The 22,201-nt window shown below is 45.9% G+C and overlaps 1 protein-coding gene across 18 annotated transcripts in view; it reads left to right on the forward strand.

Moving 5' to 3' along the window:
• Positions 1-20,379, forward strand: part of MRTFB (myocardin related transcription factor B) — a 223,829-nt gene extending 203,450 nt beyond the window's left edge. For 9 of the 18 annotated variants that reach the window (XM_061401154.1, XM_061401159.1, XM_061401158.1 and 6 more), the window contains 7 exons: positions 2,615-2,747; positions 3,491-4,486; positions 5,879-6,016; positions 8,278-8,436; positions 8,695-8,856; positions 13,995-14,055; positions 14,941-20,379. In XM_061401154.1, the coding sequence (XP_061257138.1) occupies positions 2,615-2,747; positions 3,491-4,486; positions 5,879-6,016; positions 8,278-8,436; positions 8,695-8,856; positions 13,995-14,055; positions 14,941-15,476 (2,185 nt within the window). In that variant the 3' untranslated portion in view covers positions 15,477-20,379. The remainder of the gene's footprint in view (positions 1-2,614; positions 2,748-3,490; positions 4,487-5,878; positions 6,017-8,277; positions 8,437-8,694; positions 8,857-13,994; positions 14,056-14,940) is intronic. The other 9 variants (XM_061401165.1, XM_061401162.1, XM_061401163.1 and 6 more) reach the window with 3 other exon arrangements.
• The last annotated feature ends 1,822 nt before the right edge of the window (positions 20,380-22,201 follow it).

Raw genomic sequence — 22,201 nt, forward strand, 5'->3', positions numbered from 1 at the left:
ATCCACCCTCCTCCTCTCTCTTTTTCCCCTCTGTTGATTTGGGAAAAAAATAAACCAATTTATTTTTGTTGTTTTAAAAACTGAATTAAACACTATACTGTTAATCATATTAATGAGTATTATAGAATCTCAGCATGAATAAAATAATTAATTTAAACCATGGGGACTTCCCCAGTGGTCCAGTGATTAAGAATCCACCTGCCAGGCAGGGGACGCAGGTTCGATCCCTGAGTGGGAACTGAGATCTCGCATGCCGTGGGGCAGCTAGCCTGCGCGCCACTACTACTGAGCCCGCTTGCTTTAGAGCCTGTGCTCTGCAACAAGAAAGTACCCCAGTGAGGAGCCCCCACTTCACCTGGAGGAAGCACATGTGCATCAGTGAAGACCCAGCACAGCCAAAGATACATTAATTTTTAAAAATTTAAATTATGCATTCTCAAGGAGAAGATATCATTCACAAAGGAGCAAAAGTTGGAGGCATTTTACAGTTTTTATGTAATAAAGCACAGACCTATGTACATGAATGAGAATGTAGTACATCTATGGTATTAAAATTTCAGAGAGAGTGATTAGAAAAATTATCTAGAGAGCTTTTCTGGGGGAGAGTAATGAACATAAGGCTGAGAAACAGTGATTAAAATGATTTCATAATTTGAAAATACGGTTTTTAAAAGTTGACTCTTAGAAAGAATAGTGATATATTTTTAAATATTTGTCATTTCATCCAAACTTCAAAATACTTCATATCAAATACTTCAAGTACTTAATTTCATCATAATCCAGGCAGGTTTAAAAAGCCTCAGATGCAAGTCAAGAGTTAGCGGTTGACAAGGCCAGCACTGGCTTCAAACACAGGCTTCTTAAAAACTTATTTGAGAAAGTTCATCCAGCCATGGACCTCACCCCAGAGACCCCGTCACCTCAGATCCCTGTTTCAGGACATGGAATTCAGCATCTTTTCGGTACCAAGCTTCAGTACCAAAGCTTATACTGACAGTTAAGCCTGAGGCTGCAATGGAATTGGTTGTAGAGCGTCAGTGACCACATGCACCTTTCTCTAATGAGTATCAACCAACCAGAAAAGAAAATGCCATTGTTGCCAAGCGTATCACAGCCAGAAGGCATTGGAAGGACCTGGCTTCAACATGAAAAGTTTAGGGGGATTATTACGAAAGTATAACAGATTCACCAACACTTTTTAAATAAGCTTTTAAAAATGTAGTATAAGTTAGAGAAGTCCATAAATTATAAGTGAAAACCAATGCCAAAGCGCACTGCTACATCAAGAAGAGGAACACTGTCAGCTCCATTGTCATTGGCTCACATCCCCCCTTAGTGACTTCCCTGATTGGAATCCATGGATTAGTTTTGCTCAACGTGTTTGTGAGTCATATCTTTATTCGTGCAAACAGCAGCAGTTAATTCTTGTTCTTGCTACTTCATGGTTCATCCACCCAGCATCCTCTTGATGGGACAGCTGGTTGCTTCCAGCTGGGGCTCTGATGAATTATGCCATAGTAAATCTCCTAAGCTGCATCTCTTGGTTCACATACGTGTGGCTTTGTCAGGTGTTGATCTAGAAATGGAGTTGTTGGATCAGATGGGTATGGTGTTTCTTTAGTAGATACTATGAAACTGTTCTCCAAAACAGTCGTACTAACTCTGCTTCTCCCAGTTGTGTATGCGGGCTGTGGTTGTTCCAAGTACTCGGTGGTGTCAGTCTTGCATGTTACAGCAGCAGCTCTGCTGGGTGTGCAGTGCTGTTTTGCTGTGGTTTTCATTTTCCTCATACCTGATGAGGTTAAGCATTCGTTCATATATTTATTGACCATTTGTGCTGTGTTTGGTCACGATTTTCCCATTAGGTTTTTCTTTTTCTTACTGTCAATAATTTGCAAGACTTCTGTGTGTATTCTAGATGAGGCATTTGTCAGAAGTATGTTATGACAAACATCTTCTCCTGGGGCTTGGTTTTTAACCCTGAGTGCTTTTTCTGTCCTAAGAAATCTTTGCTTATCAAAAGCTATGAAGATACTAGGCTAAGTTTTCTTCTCAAAGTTTGTTTTCCAGTTCACATTTAGGTTTGGGGATGGCGTGAGGTAGGGGCTGATCACGAGCCCTGTTCTTCTCACGTGACTGACCATCCAGTTTGGCCCGTTGCCGCTGATGGAGGGCCCACCCTTGCCCACCACACTGCCGTGTCACCTTTGTCCTTGTACGCAGCATCTGTGTCTGGATTTTCTGACCTCTCCCATTTGTTGTCCTGTCCTTGCATCAGCAGCATCTTCGTAACTGGCTCTGTAATAAATTTTGCTGTCTGGTAGTATGATGCTTCCAGCTTTGCTTTTCTTCTTTAAAGATGCCGTGGCCGGTTTTGGTCCTTTGCATTTCTATATAAAGCTCTGAATCATCTTCTAAATTTTTACCAAGCAGACAGACAAAACCTGCAGGGATTTTGAATGGGGTCTAATTTGACTGACATCTCTTCCATATTGAGTCAGCCAACCCATGACCGGGTAGTTTTCTCTTTGTAAGTTCACAGATTGTTAACAGGAGCAATGTCAACCCCAGAAATCATTTTATTAGAAAATCTGATTTTCTTTTTCTTTTGAAGGCCACTCAATGACAAGAACAACAACAGTGGGAATCCAGCTTTGAACACTACCACATCTAACACACCAAGACAGAATACACCTGCTCCTGTGAGAAAGCCAGGACCTCTGCCATCGAGCTTGGATGATCTAAAGGTGATCATTGCAAGTGGGGTTTATTCACCCGTAAGAACCACAGAACTGTAAACTATGCCAGATCTGTCCAGCAGATGTAGGCAGTTTCTAATAGGCCTTCAACTCTACCAGCACAAGGATAACCATTACAGAAGTACTTTCTTTTTACATCCATTAAGTTTCCTTTAAAATGACCAGTAATAAATTTCCATTTATTGAGCAGATGCCATGAGCAAGCACCTTCATCCCTGCTTGTTGCGAAGTTTGGGAGAAGAGGAAGATGTAACAGTTAAGAACACCATCTCCAGGACCCTCTTTACTGGGTTCCACCCCTACACAGCCTTCTGTTATCTATGATAGCTTGGACCAGTGACATACCCTCTCTCCCCATCTGTAAAACAGGAATAATAATATCTACACCTCATGTGAAGGTTAACTGAAAGAGTAAAGTACTTCTGGCACTGTCTGGCCCATGGCAGTTACACAGTAAATGTAACTGTTATCATTTCTGGTAGTAAATCTTTTGAGGTAGCAAAGGAATTAGCCTCTAATAACCCTTGCTTTGTCACTGGCCTTTCAGGTCCTTTATGTCTATAATTCTGTGTTTTTGTGTGTTTAAAAAAAAAACAAACTGTCACACTTACACGCAGTCATACAGAGCTGTCTGACAGATGTAGGCACCTTTTCCAGCACACAGGTGTGCTATAGATTTGTCAGAGGGTCGTAACACCAAAAAAAGCGATCTGATTGATTTGTACTTCCAGGTATCGGAGCTGAAGACAGAGCTGAAGTTAAGGGGTCTCCCTGTGTCAGGCACCAAACTGGACCTCATTGAACGCCTAAAACCCTACCAGGAAGTGAACAGCAGCGGCCCTGCTGCCAGTGGCGTCACAGCCGTGCCCACACCCGCCGTCGTCCCCAGCAACCCCGAAGTCACCGTGGCCCTGCCAGTGACAACACGACAGAACTCTGTGACCAGCTCAGGCTCCACTTTCAAGGCAGAGCTGCCCCCCGCCAGCAGCAGCAGCGTGGCCCACGTGGACAGCGGTAGCTCCCCACTGCCCATCTCACCCGCACCTTCCGAACAGTCCAGCCTCAGTGCTGAGGACACGAGCATGGCTGATACATTCACCGAGATCATGACCATGATGTCCCCATCGCAGTTCCTGTGCTCGTCGCCCCTGCGGGCAACCAGCACTGAGGACAGCCTCAGCCCCACCAGCAGCACGCTGTCCACCCTGGAGCTGGACGCAGCCGAGAAGGACCGCAAGCTCCAGGAGAAGGAGAAGCAGATCGAGGAGCTGAAGCGGAAACTGGAGCAGGAGCAGAAGCTTGTGGAAGTTCTGAAGATGCAGCTGGAGGTGGAGAAGCGAGGGCAGCAGCAGCAGCGGCCCCTGGAGCCCCCGCCCCCGGCCAGCACCCCTGCCCCTTCGGTCTCCAAGGCCGACCAGACGCGGGGCCCCACTGCTTCCGCCACCAAGGACGAGGCCCCGCTCCCCGATGGCCCCGGCCCAGTGGCCGGCCAGTCCCTTGTTGCCAAAAAGGCCATAGTGATCAAGCAAGAGGTGCCTGTGGCCCCGGCCGAGCCACCGAGCCTCGTCCCACAGTTTTACGTGAGTTCCCAGGGCCAGCCGCCCGCCGGGGTTGCTCAGCCGCAGGCTTTACTGACCACGCAAACTGCACAGCTGCTGCTCCCTGTGTCCATCCAGGGCTCCAGTGTGACCTCAGTGCAGCTCCCTGCAGGCAGCCTCCAGCTCCAGGTGTGAAGCATGTCTTCTAACTCCTTGCCTTACAGCCTGCCTGACCCAGAAACGGCTCGTGGTGAGCACAGACCCGAGCTGCTTCATACATGCATCCCAGTCAGGCTGCCAGGTGGCAGGAACCGCATGCATGTGTCGGGGGTTGTTCGCGGATGTGGACAGCTAGCACAGTTTTCAGAGTAAAATCAAACGAGTGCCTTTCCTTCCTGCTGCCTTTCACCCTTAATGAACACAGTGTGGCATGTGGAGACATGTTTGAATACCAGTGCCATTCTCATAATGATGGCAGTGACTGTCACTGGGTACTTCTTGGGTTCGAGGCACAGCACCAAGTATAACACTTTAGGTGGCATGCTTCATTTAATCTTCCCTTTCCCTAGAAGACCCAAGTGAGAAAGCCCCTTCTAGAAAGGAAAGCGAAGCCCTGAAAGGTTGAATAGTTTGTCCAAGGTCAGAGCCGGCAGTCGAGGCCTTCTGACTGCAGGGCTCCTGCTCTCACGTCCACTCTCTGCCTCCTAAGTGTAGTTCCTGAAAGGCACCACTAAGGTGAAGATGCTGAAACTAAGGAGAATGTGAGCACAGACTCAGGAGTGAGCCTGGTATTGACAGAGGATAAAACACTGGTGAGCATGAAGTTTCCTTTGAGGCCAACCATTACCTGAAGCCATTGTGTACAACTTGACTTTGGAAGGTTTTTTCAACAAAAGGTGGGCCGCAATCCACAGAAACCATCTGGAGTCCTGCTCCCCTACCCTGACCGCCCAGAGAGGAGCAGTCTTGTCCCCCACGCCAGGGTGAGAAGGCACGACCCAAGGGCCCTGGGTGTGTGCTGAAATTCTGGCTCCCCTGTTTAATCTTTAGAGTGTCTGTGAAACTGAAAGTCCGCTGTATAATATAGCTTTTCTAAGCATTCATTTTCCTGTCCAAATCTTCCATGAGAGGTGATGTTTGAGGAAAAGGAATTGCGTTTTATTCTAGGCCTCTGAGTACCCAGCACATGGCTGGCTGTCCCCCTGGGGAGCATAGACGCTGCAGCTCAGAAGTAGGAATTTGGACAGTCTGGCCTCACAGATTTCCTTGCTGCTGCTAAAGTTACTACACCTGACCTATTATGTATGGAACTGCTGTCAGTTCTTTTGACTTTCCACAAACTTTCAGATGAAAATCTCAGCCACTTATGAAACAGTAAAAGCATGAAAGTAACTGGTCTGGTGTTTAACTCTCTGGTTTCAAGTTAGGGTTCAAATTTATGTACCAATGAATTGAAGTGTGTATAAACATTTTACCTTTTTTTTTTTCAGATGTGAGCCCCATGTGACCAGTTATTCCACATCTAAACTCTTCATTCTAACCTTGATTTGGACATTTGAGTTGGTTTTTCTTTCCTCCTAGACTCCACCACAAACAGGACTCCAGACGCAGCCTCAGATAGCAGCAGCCACCCTGTCCTCAGGCCTGGCCCAGGCGGCGCCTCAGAAGCAAGACGCCTTCCCAGCACGCACGCTCGGTCAGCCTCAGCAGGCCAGAAAGGTGGGTGACGCTGGCAGTGACAGACTCTATTACATATTACCATCCGCTCAGCATTTAGTGAGCATCTTTATAGGCGCCTCTTCCGTGGGGAGCTCCTGTTCTTTTCTATGCTGCATCTCCCACCGGGTGAGCCTCAGGTCAGACGGCATTAGGCTGCTATCTGAAAGATCGCTCATCTTAGCAGTTAAGCTCCTCTTCCAAGTTTCCAAACTAGTTTTTCAATCTTCATATAAAGAATTTTCTACGGTTTTCAAGTTTCTTTTCAAAATAATCATTTTGTAGGGGAAAAGTGTCCTGAAGATGAAAAAGTGTCCTGAAGATGAAAAAGACTGTTTTTGAAATGTTTATCTTGAGCAAGATCTTTACATATTTTTAAGAGTCTGCCTTCTCAGACAGTAAGAGCCAGGCAGCCTATGTCTGGCTGCCATTCTAGCTCACCACTTCCTCTGTGCTGTGCCTTATGCAGGACTCTTGAGTATTGGTTCCCCATCTTTAAAGTGATGCCGCTGACCTAGGCCTCTGTCCTCTACAGGAATTCTCTAAGAGTTCTGCTGAACAGTCCCAAGTGTCACCCAGACTCCCTCTTATCCAGTAGGGGGAGCTATGTGCACATCTCCTTGCCAGAAAAATATTAAGTCCTCGAAAATAGGTCTTACTATTTTAAACCTGGAGAATGATTAGTCTCTGAGTTTTAATCTTTAGCATAAAAGAGCCTAGATAATTAGGTGTACCTGTGATGTGCCCAGAGTGCTGTGGACTCTGTGGGCTAAGTCAACCGGAGGAACAGACAGAAGTGACCTCTTGGGACAGCGACTGTCACGTTAACACACCTGCTCTCTTGGAATATCCTCTGAGGAGTGCAGTGAGCAAGGAGTTACTCAAATAACAGTCTAATGCAGTGAGAAGCTTAGCAAATGTTCAGATGGTAGGACTGAAGTTTTCTTTTAAGGAAGAGATAGAAAAAGAGTATACAGACAGATAAGAAAGTATAGCTATAGACCTCATCACCCAGAAAAGCTGTACTATTTAGAAGGATACACACTCACACAAGTGGATTCTTTACAGTCTGCGCCACTAGGGAAGCCCCAAGAAATACAAAAATAGAGGGTAAGTTTTTCTCTCTCAGAACACCAATAGTATAAAGTATACTTATGAGCAAACCAGTTGTTCTGTGAAATACAGCTACAAAATAACATTTTAGCCATACATTTGCAAAAGGCCCTAAAACCTTTGGCTCTTGATGAGGAGTTAAACAACAAACTTCGTAATTCCACAGGAAGAAATTCTCACCTCTGCCTAACTGAGCAGAAGAGAGCTGCTCAGAAGGGGGCAGACTTTAAATGGGGCTTTGCAGTGATTTGGAGAAATGTTCAAGAATTGTGGAAAACTGACTGTGGCCTCTCAGTTAGGAAGGAAAGGGGGCCTGGTAGCAAGAAGGGCGGGCCACCAGCCAAAGATTAGATTTTGCCCAAGGGCAGGAGAGCCAGTGAGTGTAGGAGGGACACGATGGCGGGCACGTGTGCATGTGTGTGTGGAGACTCGTCGTCGAGGTGGGTTGACAGGCAGGGAGGCGCAGCTGGACCACAGAGGCAGTTTTCTAGTGATGGACAGTGAGGACCTGGATCAGGACAGCAGACCACAGGGCCCAGCCCAGGAGGCGTGTCTGAGATGTGTGAGCGCTGAGGGCAGAAAGCAGAGCAGACTGATGGCTCCATTTACCTCCATTAAGTGTCAAAGGCAAAACCAACAATTACTTTCCCTCAGAGGCTGGGGGCAGTGGGAAAAGGGGGAAGGTTTAATTTGGAACATATTAAATTCAAGATGTTCCAAATGGATGTGTGTAAATGTGACAAGTGTGGCTTTGGCACCTGGGAGCATGATTGGAAGAGAGAGGTGGGCCTGGTGGTTATGAGCTAAAGAGCCACGAGAGGAGATGAGGAAAATCCTACCCACAACACGCTGCCGTCCAAGACGGACCACAGATGCTGAGGAACCGGGGCCAGTGGGCCGCATCCAGCCCACCTCTGTCTGTGAACAAGCTGTGCTGCGCCCCTCCCCATTTGATGTCTCATCCAGGCTGCATTTGGGCCGCAGGCCAGGGCAAAGCAGTTATGATGGGGGCCACACAGCCCCCCAAACCCTAAACTGTACATTTTGTGGCTTACACAGAAAAGATTTGCTAAGCCTTGTTCTAAAACACGGTTTTCTTTATAAGGTAAAGCAAAAGGACAAACTGACGAACAAATATTTATTCATGACAGGTTTTCACCAGCTCGGCATCCAGTACAGTTCTGCCCTATCAGAGACCACCTGCTCCAGCGGTGCAGCAGCCCTTTATCAACAAGGCGAACAACAGCGTCCTTCAGCCCCGAAGCACCCCGCTGCCCTCCCTGCAGAACGGCCCCAGCCCTCCCAACAAGGTAACCCAGCCCCCTGGGCAGCGACAGTGCGCACAGGGCACAGGTTCATCCAGAGTCCAGGCCTTCGGGCCTGTACGGGTGAGCGTCGGCATTAACGGGGTGGCAGGGTGAGGGGGGAGACCAAAGTCCTGGGGTGCACTTACTCCAGGGCAGCTTAGCGGTCAGCACAGTGAAGGTGGCCCCGTCCGCCGGCACCCCCAGTCGGGGACAGACTACTGCCCAAGCCCAGCTAACTGGTTCCTCCTCTGTCTGCCGCAGCCCGGCTCGCCCCCTCCGCCCCAGCAGTTTGTGGTCCAGCACTCTCTGTTTGGGAATCCAGTCCCCAAGACGAAAGACCCTCCCCGCTATGAGGAAGCCATCAAGCAGACGCGCAGCGCCCAGTCTTCCCTTCCAGAGGTGAGGAGGCCAGGCTCCATCGTGGTAGGTCCTCCTGAGCTTGAAGCCCTGGTCTAGATGGACTTGCCTCCCAAGAGACACAAGTTTCATGACTGGGAGCCTTGCTTGCCTTTTAAATGCTATTTGAAATCAAAATATCATTCACATCGAAGACTCCCAAGGGTTTTCAGCGGCCACATAACCTGCAGTTCCCTCTTACTCAGTTTCGGTGTTTGTCTTTAACTTCCCCTCAGAGCCAGAGGCGGGTCGTGTGAAGGATAGATGTGTATATGTGTGAGCAGGGCATGTGTGTTATACAGATCCCTTTCCTAAAGCCACCATCTGTCAGGCCAGCATCAAACTGACCCCCTCCCAGCTGGATGGCCTTCTAGAGCACCCAGCACCTGCATCCACTCTGTCCCTCGTCACCACTCCCTCACCTCCAGCAGGCCAGCCCACATGAGCAGCTCTGCTCGTGTATTGAGCAGACGCACTTTAGAAGGACAGAGGCCCTCCTGACCTACCATATCTATCCCAGAGATGGGAAAAGGCAGAGTTCCTGTCTGTAAAAAGCATCTGGCCTCAGGTGGGTGCCCGATGACAACAGCCGCATCAGACCTTACCCTGAACACGCCTGGGCTTACTGCCTGTCTCAGCTTAAAACTCAACTCACTGTCAAGGAAGAACCCCGGCCTCATAAGAGGCTGCAGCGAATGGACCTGATGCCACTGCGTGGATGCTGACGGTGAACGAGGAGGTGTGCGGATCAGAGCTAGACTGTCTGCTCACACAGCCACAGCAGACGCGCCTGCAGGGTCATGCCGCTCTCCTTGCCCCCACAGTCCATGTGCGACTCCGTGGGGCCTTCACGTACGGTTGAGGGTGTGTGGGGCCGAGGGTTCAGCATTCTCCAGCAAGCAGCAGCCACGCCACAGCCACCTTGACCTACTTGGTTGCCCCAGCGAGTAGCTGCAGACACTGCTCAGCACCAGCAACAGGGCCCACTTTGGTACACTCACAGACGGCGAGCAGGGTGCCCAGGGCAGACTGCTGACTCGAGGAAGCAGTTTCCAGTGCTTCTTCATATCCACTTAGTACCAAAGGAAGATAACTTTTCTAGTTGTAAGATGTTCCTCTAGTTCCAGACTCAGCAGGGGCGTTTATTTATGAGGAGAAAGCTGAGTTTCAGAACTCGGTTTAGATATCACAAGAAGACTTGAAACAAATGACGCTGGACTAGACTGTGATCCCCTCGGTCCATCCAGAAGGAGCATGTTTTCAAGAAAATCCTTCCAAACCTGTTCTCACATACGGGTTGCTACATACCATTTAGTTGATCAATGTAACAACACAGACTCATCCTCACACCTTAACCTAAGAGCTGATTTTAATCCCTGCCCTCTGTCTGTCTCTGGCTCATGCATACAGACTAAGGGAGTCAGGTTCTGTTTGGATGAGTAGCTATCTCATTCCTCTCTATACACCACTGAGCATTAAACTAGGGATTATGAGGTTTTTAAAATACATTTACTTAGACTTCCAATTCCACTACTTAGGGCCTTACTTGGGCCCTACCAGTTCAGTTTCCCACAAATAAGAGCTATAAAGCCTGGTCATAGTAAAGTCACTGAAGAGTGAACAGGTAGAGTCATATCCCCAGGAAAAGTCTGCACTGAGAGGGAGTTCCATGGCATGAGTGCTCCGTTTTTGCTGTTTTTATTCTGGGGTCAAGCTAAGTGGTGAGGTTACTGGTAGAAAAACCACAGCCTTTATGCCTTGGGAATCCAGAAGACTGGTTCTTCCCCTTCTGGGTTGCTCTCAACTGAGACAGGAGATCCCCAAATTCTGTCTGCCCACATCTCTGGGTCACCCCTAAACCACACAGGCATTGACTAGAGTCATAGCAGATCAGCTAAAGACAGAAGATCTGACCTGAGATTGGATCTTCTGCCCAACAAACATTTTGAGGTTCAGGTCCAACCCGAGTTAACTGCCTACTAAAATAAAAGAAACCTCATCTGAGAAAAATAACAGAATACAGTCTCTACAACTTGGTATCCATGACAGCCATTCACAACACGGCAATATACAAAGAATCAGGAAAATGTGACCTTTTCTCAAAGGAAAAAGGCAATCAGCTAGGACTAATAACACCCAGCTGATTTGAGTCACAGAATTTGCACAACTATTATAACTATCCTCAATAATACAAAAGAGAATTTACTTGTAGGAAAAAAAGAGAAAGAATGTTAAGAAGATATAGAAAAGATTTTTTTAATGAAATAGAAATTCTAAAACAAAATTACAGAGTCTGAAAAGAAAAAAATTATAGATTGTCTTAGCAGAATGGAGGTGGCAGATGTTTAAAAAAAAAAAGTGAACTTGAAGAAAAATTAGTAGAACTTGTCAAGTCTGGATAACGGAAAAAAAGATTAAGGAAAAGGTGAGCAGAGTCTCAGAGACCTATTATTTCATATCAAACAGTCTAACATGGCTATGGATGGTAGTCCCAGGAGAGGACAGAAAGAATGAGGCAGGTAAATATTTTAAGAAATACTGATCAGATTTTTTATGAATATGATGAAAAAAAGTTTATAGCTTTAGGATGCTCAATAAACACCAGCAGGATAAATAGATGGCCTAGTCATATCATAGTGAAATTACTGAAAGCCAGATTTAAAGAGCAGATCTTGAAAGCATCAAGGGCACAGTAATACAATATACACAGGTAACAACTGCTCTTGACCCTTGAACACAAGTGTGAACCACACAGATCCATTATATACAGATTTATTTCAATAAATGCATAGTACAGCACTGCACAATCTGTGGTTGGCTGGAGCCACGGGTATGGAGAGCCAACTGTAATAACGTGGATTTTCAGCTGCTCAAGGGAGGAGGGCAGTTCGCCTGACCGCTGTGTTGTTCAGGGGTCAGCTGTATTTGATTTACAGTGGACTTTCCATCAGAAACCATGGAAGCATGAAAAGAATGGAGCAACATCTTTAAAGTTCTTGGGCGGAGGGGTGGGGGAGCCGGAGAACACTGTCAACACGGCATTCTCTGTCAAGTAGAAATATCCTTCAGTTCGCTTTCCTTCTTATGCAGACCAGGAAAAATTAAGAATTCATCACTACAAAACCTGTATTATAAGATTTTACACTAACTTGAGGGGGTTATAAAATATATAGCTATAATACTTAAAAATAACTAATAAAAGATGGAGGAAATCAATGATCTTTATGTTTACTGGGGTTTTATATTTTATATGAAATGGTACATTAAGTAGCCTATGGAAAATTAAGGGTATATATTGTATATCTACAGTAACAACTTAATTATTGCTTTTTAAAAATAGAAAAATTAAGCTAGAATTCCAAAAGATCAATATTTTTAAAGGCCAGGCAAAGAGGAACAAGAAACAGGACAAATATTATAGAAACAAATACTAAAATGATAAACCCAAACTTAACCATATCAATGATTGCGTAAAACATACTAGTAGAATAAATAATTGTTAAAATGCAGGAATTATCAGAATAGGTGGAAAACTAGACCCAAATGCATGTTGTGTACTTGGACTTAGTGACTTGCTTCTAACAAATGGAACTGGCAGGAAAGATGGTGTGTGGCTTCTGAAACTGGGTCATAAAGCCACCCAGCTTGCGCTGTCTTAGATCTCTGGCTGTGGAGAGAGCCAGCTCTCATGCCGCATGGACAGTCCAGCAGCACCCTGCAGAGGCCCACGTAAAGAGAACCTGAGGCCTCCCGTCAACAACCTTGTCCTCACGAAGTCAGTCACCTTTACAAGGACATTCTTCAGCCGTGAGATGGCTGTACCCTGGCCAGAATATTGACTACAGCACCATGTAAGAATCCACACTAGAACTACCCACCTAAACCACTCCTAAATTCCTGACCCTTAGAAACTTAGTGTTTTAAGCCACTAAGTTTTTTGCACCGATGTAATACTGCAGTAGATAATACTACATGCACACATAAGGGGCATACTTTAAATACAAAGACAAAGGTTGAAAGAAATAATTGGAAAAAGATACCATGCAAACAGTATGCATAAGAAATTCTGGCCAGAGACTGGGACAGACATTTCACCATAGAAGATACACAGATGGCAGATAAGCACATGAAAAGACGCTCAGCATCCTTGGTCATCAGGGAAGTGCACGTTGAAACAAGGCAGCGCCACTACTCACTGTCAGGTGTCCACCATGACTGCCCACACCAAGTGTTGCTGAGAATGGAGAACAACTAGAAACATCCATTGCCGTGGAAATGTAAAACAACATCATTTTGGAAAATGGCCATCTCTTAGAAAGTTGAACATACACCTATTCTATGATTCTGGCATTCTACTCCTCGGTATTTACCCAAGAGAAAAAAGAAAACGTGTCTATACAAAGATTTGTACACAAATGTTCACAGCAACTTTATTTGTAATAGCCAAAGAGTGCCGACAATCCAAACAAACTGACATTTCCATACAGTGGGATCCTCTCAGCAATAAAAAGGAATGAACTTTTCCTGCTGTACTCTACAACATGGGTAAATCTCAAATTCATTATGTCAAGTGAAAGAAGCCGCCGCTACCCCTCTGCCAAAAAGCACAAACTGTATGACTCCATTGATACGAAACTCTAGGAGATTAAACTCTTCTGTGTTCAAGGAGAGCAGGTCATTGGGTTGCCTGGGGCTGAAAGGAGTATTGCAAAAGGGCATGAGGAAACTTCGGGGGAAATGGGTATGTTCACTACCTTGATTGAGTCGATAGTTTTGTGGATGTATACATATGTCAGAACCTATCTAATTGTCTGCCTTATGTAAGTGTAGTTTATTGTGTGTCAGGTAACTCTCAATAAGGCTGGAAACCTTTAAACATTTTTACATAAATGCAAATGAATGAAGACATTTTTAGAAGAAAGTGTTAGAAGCCTCTCAAAATGCAAACAGTGATAGAATGTAAGTGTATTCACCCCATTCTCGTTCTATTAACCAACCAGCTCTGCCACGCAGGGTGGGGCTTCATGTCTCAGGAGACCTCAGAATTTCAAAATTATCGAAGGATGGGTTAGACGGGATGTTCTGTAAGGTTGCTAGTGCTCCCAGTTGTCTAATGCTCCCAGGTTTGTACAAAAGAAAGCTAACATATATCTCCTTTGTTGTAGATTTCCAATGCACACAGTCAGCAGATGGACGACCTCTTTGACATCCTCATTAAAAGCGGAGGTAGGTCAAGGTCACATGAGATCCCTAGAGAGTCGTATCACGAGTCTATGGCAGTTTTCCTCTAGAGCCCACCACACATCTGCTAAGTACTGAGAAACATGTTATTCTGCTTCTACCTCACTTTATTCTTTTAAATCCAATCAATTTAGGCTATTAAGACAGAGCAGCCATTGTTTCAGTATAACACAGTAATGTAATAGATTTGACAATAGATGTATGCCTGTTGAAAAAGATAGGCCATCTCAAAAGACAGTAGAACCATATTTAAATCCCACATTGAAAAACTTCAAAACTTGCTCCAAGTGTGTATTGTTGTGATGGGATAAAAACATTCCAGTTTGTTATTTTGCAAAAACCAAGTTACCTTGAAACATGTAAAGTAGAAGACCAGTCCCAGTTCAATGCATGAAGCAGGGCACTCAAAGCTGGTGCTCTGGGACAACCCAGAGGGATGGGGTGGGGAGGGAGGTGGGAGGGGGGTTCAGGATGGGGGGACACATGTATGCCCATGGCTGATTCATGTCAGTGTATGGCAAAAACCACAATATTGTAAAGTAATTAGCCTCCAATTAAAATTAATAAAATTTTTTTAAAAACCAAGTTACCTAGCTTGGGCCCAAGTAGCTTTATTAAAATTCAAAGGCAAAGCACTTTCTACACATGATTGAACATCTTAGATTTTTTATAGTCTTGTCATCTTAAATAGGAATAAGGGAATGTTAGCCACAAAAAAAAAAGAAAAAAAATTCAAGGATCTCTCTGCCTAAACTTACATATATCTAAAAATAAGTATAAGTCATTGCACAAAGAGAAGATAAGTGCCCTAATGAATAGAAGTGTTTAAATAGTACAAAATCACTGCTAATTATGAATTATTTTACACAGAGATTTCCCTCCCTATAAAAGAAGAACCTTCTCCTATCTCCAAAATGAGACCAGTGACAGCCAGCATCACCACAATGCCGGTCAGCACCGTGGTGTCCCGGCCACCACCCCAGGTCCAAATGGCACCACCCATATCCTTAGAACCTATGAGCAGTCTATCTGCCAGCTTAGAGAACCAACTCGAAGCCTTCCTGGATGGAACCCTGCCTTCAGCTAATGAAATCGCTCCCCTGCAAAGCGGCAGCGAGGACAGAGAGCCCTTCTCCCTGATTGAGGACCTCCAGAACGACCTGCTGAGCCACTCAGGCGTGCTGGACCCCTCACACTCGCCCATGGAAACGGCTGAGGCCCAGTTTGCTGCAAGTACGCCCTGCCTGTCCCTTGACCTCTCTGACTCGAACTTGGACAACATGGAGTGGTTAGACATTACCATGCCCGGCACGTCATCGGGACTCACACCGCTCAGCGCCACCACTCCCAGCATGTTCTCTGCCGACTTCCTAGACCCACAGGACCTGCCGCTGCCATGGGACTAACAGCACAGATTTCTCGTCTCAGACTTTATGAGGTTTGAAGACAACGACGATGTTTCAAAAAGGTCAGATTTTAGAGACAGATCCAGAGTTGCATCATTGCAATTATAATATGTTGTCACAGAGGAATGGGATGGATGGTCAGAGGCTGGAAACCAAGTTGAAAACATTTCATTGCATCCAGCAGTGAATGCCTGTGATTTAATATAGCACAGAGCCTTCTGAAAAAAACACTACTCCAAGAAGACTCATCTGTTTCTCCAGACTTCAGTAAAGAACGAAAGGTACCTTTAGATTAAAAACGTGAAGAATAAGGTATGCAGGGTGACAACATGAGGGCCTCTGGTCATCAGCTACAGTTAAACCTCTGTGGTCATTTTAAGACCTTAAATAAAAGGCAGACAGCTCCACTCAAAAAGAAAGGTGAGCGATCACTGCACAGGGTATCTCCTAGAAATGGCCTGAGCCCGGCCCAAGATGCAGCCAGGGTCAAGGGCAGTGGCCAGCACCAGCCAGTTCAGTGACAGCTTCCCGCTGAAGACTTTTGGTTCCATTCAGAAACCAATGTAATTTTTGTGTGTGTTCTAGTTTATTTTGTGATTTGGGGGAATCTTACTTCGGATCTCCAGATTTAAATTGAAATGGGAGATCTTTCACCATTACCAGACAATGTCTACAAAATACTGTCATAAACAATCCACTCTAAGTCCAGGTGTATTGATAACACTGAAAAGTCTATTAGCAGCCCTCCGGGTTGATTACATTGATTTTAATGTGTATATTAGACACTTGTATGTATGCTCTGACATTGTGATTTGTACAGCCTACATTGGAGTAAGGAATTGGATACCCAGTGGTCCTACTTGTTTTAATAACTCGAATATTTCTAGAGTACCTGAGCCATGTCTATTTCCGTATTTAAGGAATTGCTGACTAACTTTCAGGTAACCAGGTCCATCTCAAAGAACCAAGAAAAGGCTTTGGCATGAAATATCTTTCTGCGCTGGTAAGCTGCCAAGAGAAGGCAAGGCAGCAGTCTGTTGTCCCCCAAGGGCATTCCCAGCATGGTTCAGGCGGCACAGTGGCACCAGGTCGGCCAGCAGACCCAGCCCTGGCCTTCTTCTTCTCGGTCACCAATCCCTGGTTACCGTTTTCCAGGCTTGTAACTGGATGTCATACCTGAGCTCTCACTGTATCATCAGGCTGAAGGTTGAGAAACTGGAGGTTTTATTAGTAGTTTTTTATATTGAAAAAGTCATATTTGTTGAGTAGGATAGTTTCAGAGTTTTCTAAAATGCCAACTGTCACAGGATTTCCAAAATTATTTCAGTCAATTGCTAGTCATTTAAGTATATGACAAGATATAAAATAACTGAAAAAAAAAAAAAACCCACCCGAAATCTACTTATAAGTGTTGAGACTTTTACTAAATAAGAGCGTTGTGCTCTCACCTCACCTTGGGTAAACCGTAGTCAGGTTTTCTGTGGGTCGGTAAACGTTGAATGTTCCCACAGTGACGGGCAGCCTGACCCATTACCTGGAAAGAGTCTGTGAGTCATTTCTAGGTTTTGTGTTTTGCCCAAGAACTGATCTGACTTTATATTTTTATCTCAGTTTGTGAATTTTACTCTGTAAGAAAAGTCCATTTTCCCAGTGTTCAGTTGCCCGGCACCCTGGAGCCCTCAGTGGAAAGCCCTCCCAACTGGAAAGTGCTTCTGGATGGTTCGGGCAGAGGTGGTCAGGCGCAGCGTGGTCTGTAGTAGGTATTTTGGGTGCTTAGAGATTGGTCATCCAACAGGTGGGAAATCGTAACCATTGAGCAGAACACCACCTTCTGACCAAGCCCAGCGAGATGGTCAGCATCCTGGGCGTGAGTAGGTTCCTCTCAGAAGGCCCGTCTCCAGGGCTGGGGCTACTGACTTGGAAATGTGCTTTTCTTAGGGGGGGTCTGGGCCCTGAGTTTTTGTCCAGGGCTTGTCTGGCCCACACTTAGACTCTGAGCATCGTATTCATTTAGATTGAAATATGTTATTAAATTAGCAGCAGGTATCAGTGGGACTGTAGGAAGCAACTGAACAGCTAGTGGTATTGGCTCTTGTTGACTTAACTTTCTATCTCTGTCATCCTGCACTGTGTATATAGATTGTTCTTTAGCCCTCAGCTCCCCTTATTGCTTTGCTGAGATAGGTTTGAAACATGCCACAGGAAGGTTGCTCTCCAAAAACACACACTGCAGTGCACAGAATGCCATCTTATATATAGCCTGCTCTCTCCTGACGATGACTCGCTGAAGCGCCCACTTCACCTTCACGCAGCAGCATCTCCCCTGAAGGCAGCAAGGAGTGTCCAGTTACTGACGCTCGCGGCTGCCGCCTGCCCTCCCGTCCTGGCGCATGTGTAGTTGCGGGGAGGGGGTGGTACTGTTGTGTACCACCCTGCAAAGTACCATACTGCCCAGCAGACAGCCACCTTCTAGAAACATTATCTCACGTCCAGTCTTATTTCCTAAGTACTCCTGAAACACAGTAGTATCGAGCTTACCTTACTAGTGTATATAGGTGCCAGGTCACGTCATTAAGGATGGGAGGAACAGAAAGTTACATCGAAGATGCTGCAGAGCCTTGGCAAGTCCAGGCATATGTGGTCATCTTGTACATTTCAGCAAAGCATGTACTAGAAAATCTCATAGGACACTGCGTGCTTCACGTCCTAGTGTTTTTCCTGAAATGTGCAATCTACTGTATAGTATCTGCCACGTATTTGTACATAGATGCAGTCTGAGTTCATGCAACTTCGTGCTCAGATACTGTTTGTGTTTGTTTTATATGAATATTTTTATGGCACTAAAGAGATCTTATTTAAATTTCCTTTTTGCAAAAACTTCACGGTTCTGTGATCCATGGATGTGCATTCTCAGAATTGTGGTGAAGGCAACATGGTGTGGTCCCCCAGCTGCCGCCCGTAGAGGCGCCGTCACGAGCTGTGAGGTCAGTGGACGCCAAGTGACAGCTGATGAGGAGTGTGTCACCTATTTGGTCACCAAAGCTGACTCAGGCTTCCTCCACCCCAGATCATTCTAGCCATACAAGCTTTCTCCAGAGTCCCTTTCAGGATCCCAGGCTGAAACTGGCCACCACAGCTGGCAAAAGAGCTGTCCGCGCCAGGGCCGGACCGTCTCGTTACTGTCCACAGCCAGCCTGCGGCTGGGTTCACACCCCTCACTCACAGGCACGTCCGGGCGCGTCTGGTGGCTCCCGCCATGAGTCAGCTGGAGGGTGTGCAGCAGCACCAGGGGCTGTCTCGAGAACTTCCCAGAGACCGACTGTCAGCATCCATCAGCAGAGCCACCGGGCCACACAGCTAGGCCCACAAGAAGCGCCCCACAGGCCACCACCCGTCACCGCAAACGTCAGTCCTGACCGCTGCCACCAGGCAAAGTGACCCCCACCTGGAGGCCACACAGTCAGCCCACACTCTCAGAGAACACTAACTGGAAGGTCAGGGTCACCAGGAAGCAGCTCACACGTGCGGACGTGTGTATCTGGAGAGCAGCCTCACTGCGTTTCCTCTCATCTTGTACGTGGTTTCGGTCAAAACTGGAAAATGACAGCTCAGATGTAGTCATTCTTCTTCTCGGTTCAAACCTTTGATAACTTGCTCCTTCAGTGACCTTTCCGGGCTGCGTTTTTATCCGTGAAGTGGCTGCATGGCAATAAGCCGGCCTCCGGCTGTCCCCGTTCGCCCTTTCTTGCAGTATTTGAGGAAATGCATCATTACAAAGGGTCTCTACCTGAACTCTCAGATTCGAGGCCTGTAATTCCAAAAGCTGCACATGTTTACAAACGAGCTCTTCCCCTCCACGCAAACATGTTGCTCCGTGAATCACATCAGAAAATGTCACGGCCCTGTGATAACAGGGTGGCAATCTCAGACCTGCAAGGTGCTGTCTGGAATCAAACACATCATGTCATTGGCGATCTCGACGCAGCTGTCATGTTTTAACAGAGCTCTGTGCCAACCACTAAGACAAAGCTTTAACCAAGTTCTAGAATCACCGAGACTCGTAACGATTACCTCTCCACATCATGCTGTAAGGAAACTTGCTGGCTTAGGAGAAGGAAGCATTTAGGAAAGGGTTTAGTTGCTACCAAAAGTACTTAACCTCGAGTAACTACTAGTAATGCAAACTTGCTTTAAAGGAACCAAAGGCATTGCCAAGTATTTGCCAAAAGAAGGCACTTTTTATTTAAAATTTGAGACTAATGAGCTCTCAAAAATCAGTCCCAAAAAGGTATTATCCATTTAAGGTTATAATTTTCACAAAGATGTAGATATTCCTCTACTGTTTTCATGTAAAATAGTATAGATTTGTTTTGTTGGGTTAAGAATAATACATATTTAGCAGTAATACAGAGTTTTTTCCTTTCTACATACAAATTCATTTTCTTGTTTTCTTGCTTGCAATAGAAATGCAATGAGATAGGTGTTTCTCTTCTTATTTTCATTGTCACATTATGTCTTAGCATCTCACTCTATGAAAAACAAGGAGAAAGATACCAATCTACAGAGCCCTGCTTATCAAAGCACTAGTTTAATAAACAAAAAATGATGGCAATCGGGGGTCCATTCATGTATTGCCTTTATGTTGTTTTTTAAAAGAAAAACCATGATGCCTTTGTATTTGCTGTTTGCACCCCTGAAATCAATTCCGTATCATGTTTGAATGCCATACATTTTGCACATGTGCTGTACATAGGTAATGCGTACTGTATTTTTATATGTGTGCACATTTATCATCTGATCTTCTGTACATAGTGGCCGTATTGGAGCTGATCGGGAAATGTTTGATATCTCAGCAATTTTGCATTTTTGTGTCTCAAATAAAAAAAAACAACATTTTGATTTACTATGACTCTCGCTGTGCAGAGGAAAGACCACATGCTGTGGGTCACGGGAGCTGCAGGGTGGGGGCCGGGGGCCAGGAGGAGACCCCTTGTCCAGAACAAGCTTTACAGCCAAGTCACCAGACACGACCAGCGGGCTTGCGGAGGCAGCCTCCGTGAATCACACATGCGGTGCACCCTTGCCCCAGGTCCAAACAAGCAGGGAGCGGCTGAACTCGACCATAACAAGACTTACACCAAAGACATGTCCATTCTCCCACAGGCATGAGGAAATCCCAAGTGAGGGCTCTGGCAAAAGCCTTGGTGCCCAGGGATGAATGCACACACGCGTGCCTGCAGAAAACCAGCTCTCGCTTTGACACTAATAAATGAGCCACCGACAGGATTCCTCAAAGACCCGGGTCATCCTTCAGTTCAGCCTCGTTTCAAAAGCATATATATTAGGCATTTTTATAGACCAAAAGAAATGGTCTTTAGAATTCAATTTCTTTGAGAAAGATGTAATTTGATTTTCAACCCAGAAGCCTATGGTTAAAATATAGTTTTGAGAACAGTATTATATTTTCCTCTTTGTTTTGATGAAATAAAACAGTAATGGGTACAACTTCATTGGCAGCCATCACTTTCATATCAGTATCTTATTGTGAAGCGGGTGTTTTACCACCCTCAGAGAGGGAGAAAGAAAGATCACTGGTCACCAGCATACAATGAAATTTCATTGTCTGTGGCCTTTTGGGGACCAAGAGATCCGCCTCAGTGGCCCAGTAAATAGATGATGCTTCCAAGGGACGAAGACGCTTGTAACATCCCATGTTGCCAGCCAGGATCCTGCCCTCAGGGAGAGAAAACCACGTCTGAGGGGACAGAAGGCGCCCCAGGCGTTCCCAGGAGTGAGCAAGGGACAGAGCCGGGAGCTTTAGGGGAGAGAGATGTTAGGACATGTAAAGGACAGTCCAGCAGAGGAGACTCCTCGGGCGAGGTCAGAGTTATGGGATTTTGGCTGAGGCCCTGCTCTGTGCCAGGTGGAGGGCTGGCACCAAAGTGTGGCTGCAGGACAGAGTCTGGTCAAGAAATGCTGAGAGGGGGTCACCAAGGGCGCGGGGACAAACCTAGTGCTGAGAAAGTCTGGAAGGGTCGACAGCGGGGCATCTAAGGCTCCCAGACCCCAAAGGGCTGAAGACTTCTGGAGATAATGCTGTTTTCTTTGGGAAGTACAGGCCTCCAGAAGCCTTGCAAAGTGTGGACAGAGTCACCATTTAGCATCTCTACAATCCTCTGCAGCACACTTGCTCTCGAATCAAAGCGACTACCCAAGCCTTTGTAAACAGACACACCCACACACGTGATGCTGGAGGTGAATGGCAGCTCCTCCACTGAGTCCAGGGAAGACCGGTTTCAGGAAAATGCAAACTACATGTGTGTCACCAACAACTTTCTGTGTCACATAATCCCAAGTCACCTACCGACCGTTCCTTCATTCCTCCTTCCACAAATAGCTTCCCTTTCTGATGGATTCAGAAAGAAACTCATCTGGACATCCTGGCTGTCTTTTCTGCTAATTTTTATGACAGGTTATTAAAATTAAACATACAGTGTATACTTAGACAAAAAGCAAGGCCACTCATCAGCTATCTGACTGCCCTTGTGGATACGGCCATGTGACAGATCATTTGAGGAGGATGCTACTGACAATGGCCCTGTGTGCTCTAACCCCAGTAAATGTACCCACCCTTCTCCCCACTCCCTGGTACACAGCACCAGGGCACAGGAATGCAGTTGAGACACAGGTTAATAGAAATAGCAGCAAATGTATTAAATGCAGCT

This window comes from Bos javanicus, chromosome 25 (genome assembly GCF_032452875.1).
Source record: "Bos javanicus breed banteng chromosome 25, ARS-OSU_banteng_1.0, whole genome shotgun sequence".
Classification (NCBI taxonomy): Eukaryota; Metazoa; Chordata; class Mammalia; order Artiodactyla; family Bovidae; genus Bos; species Bos javanicus.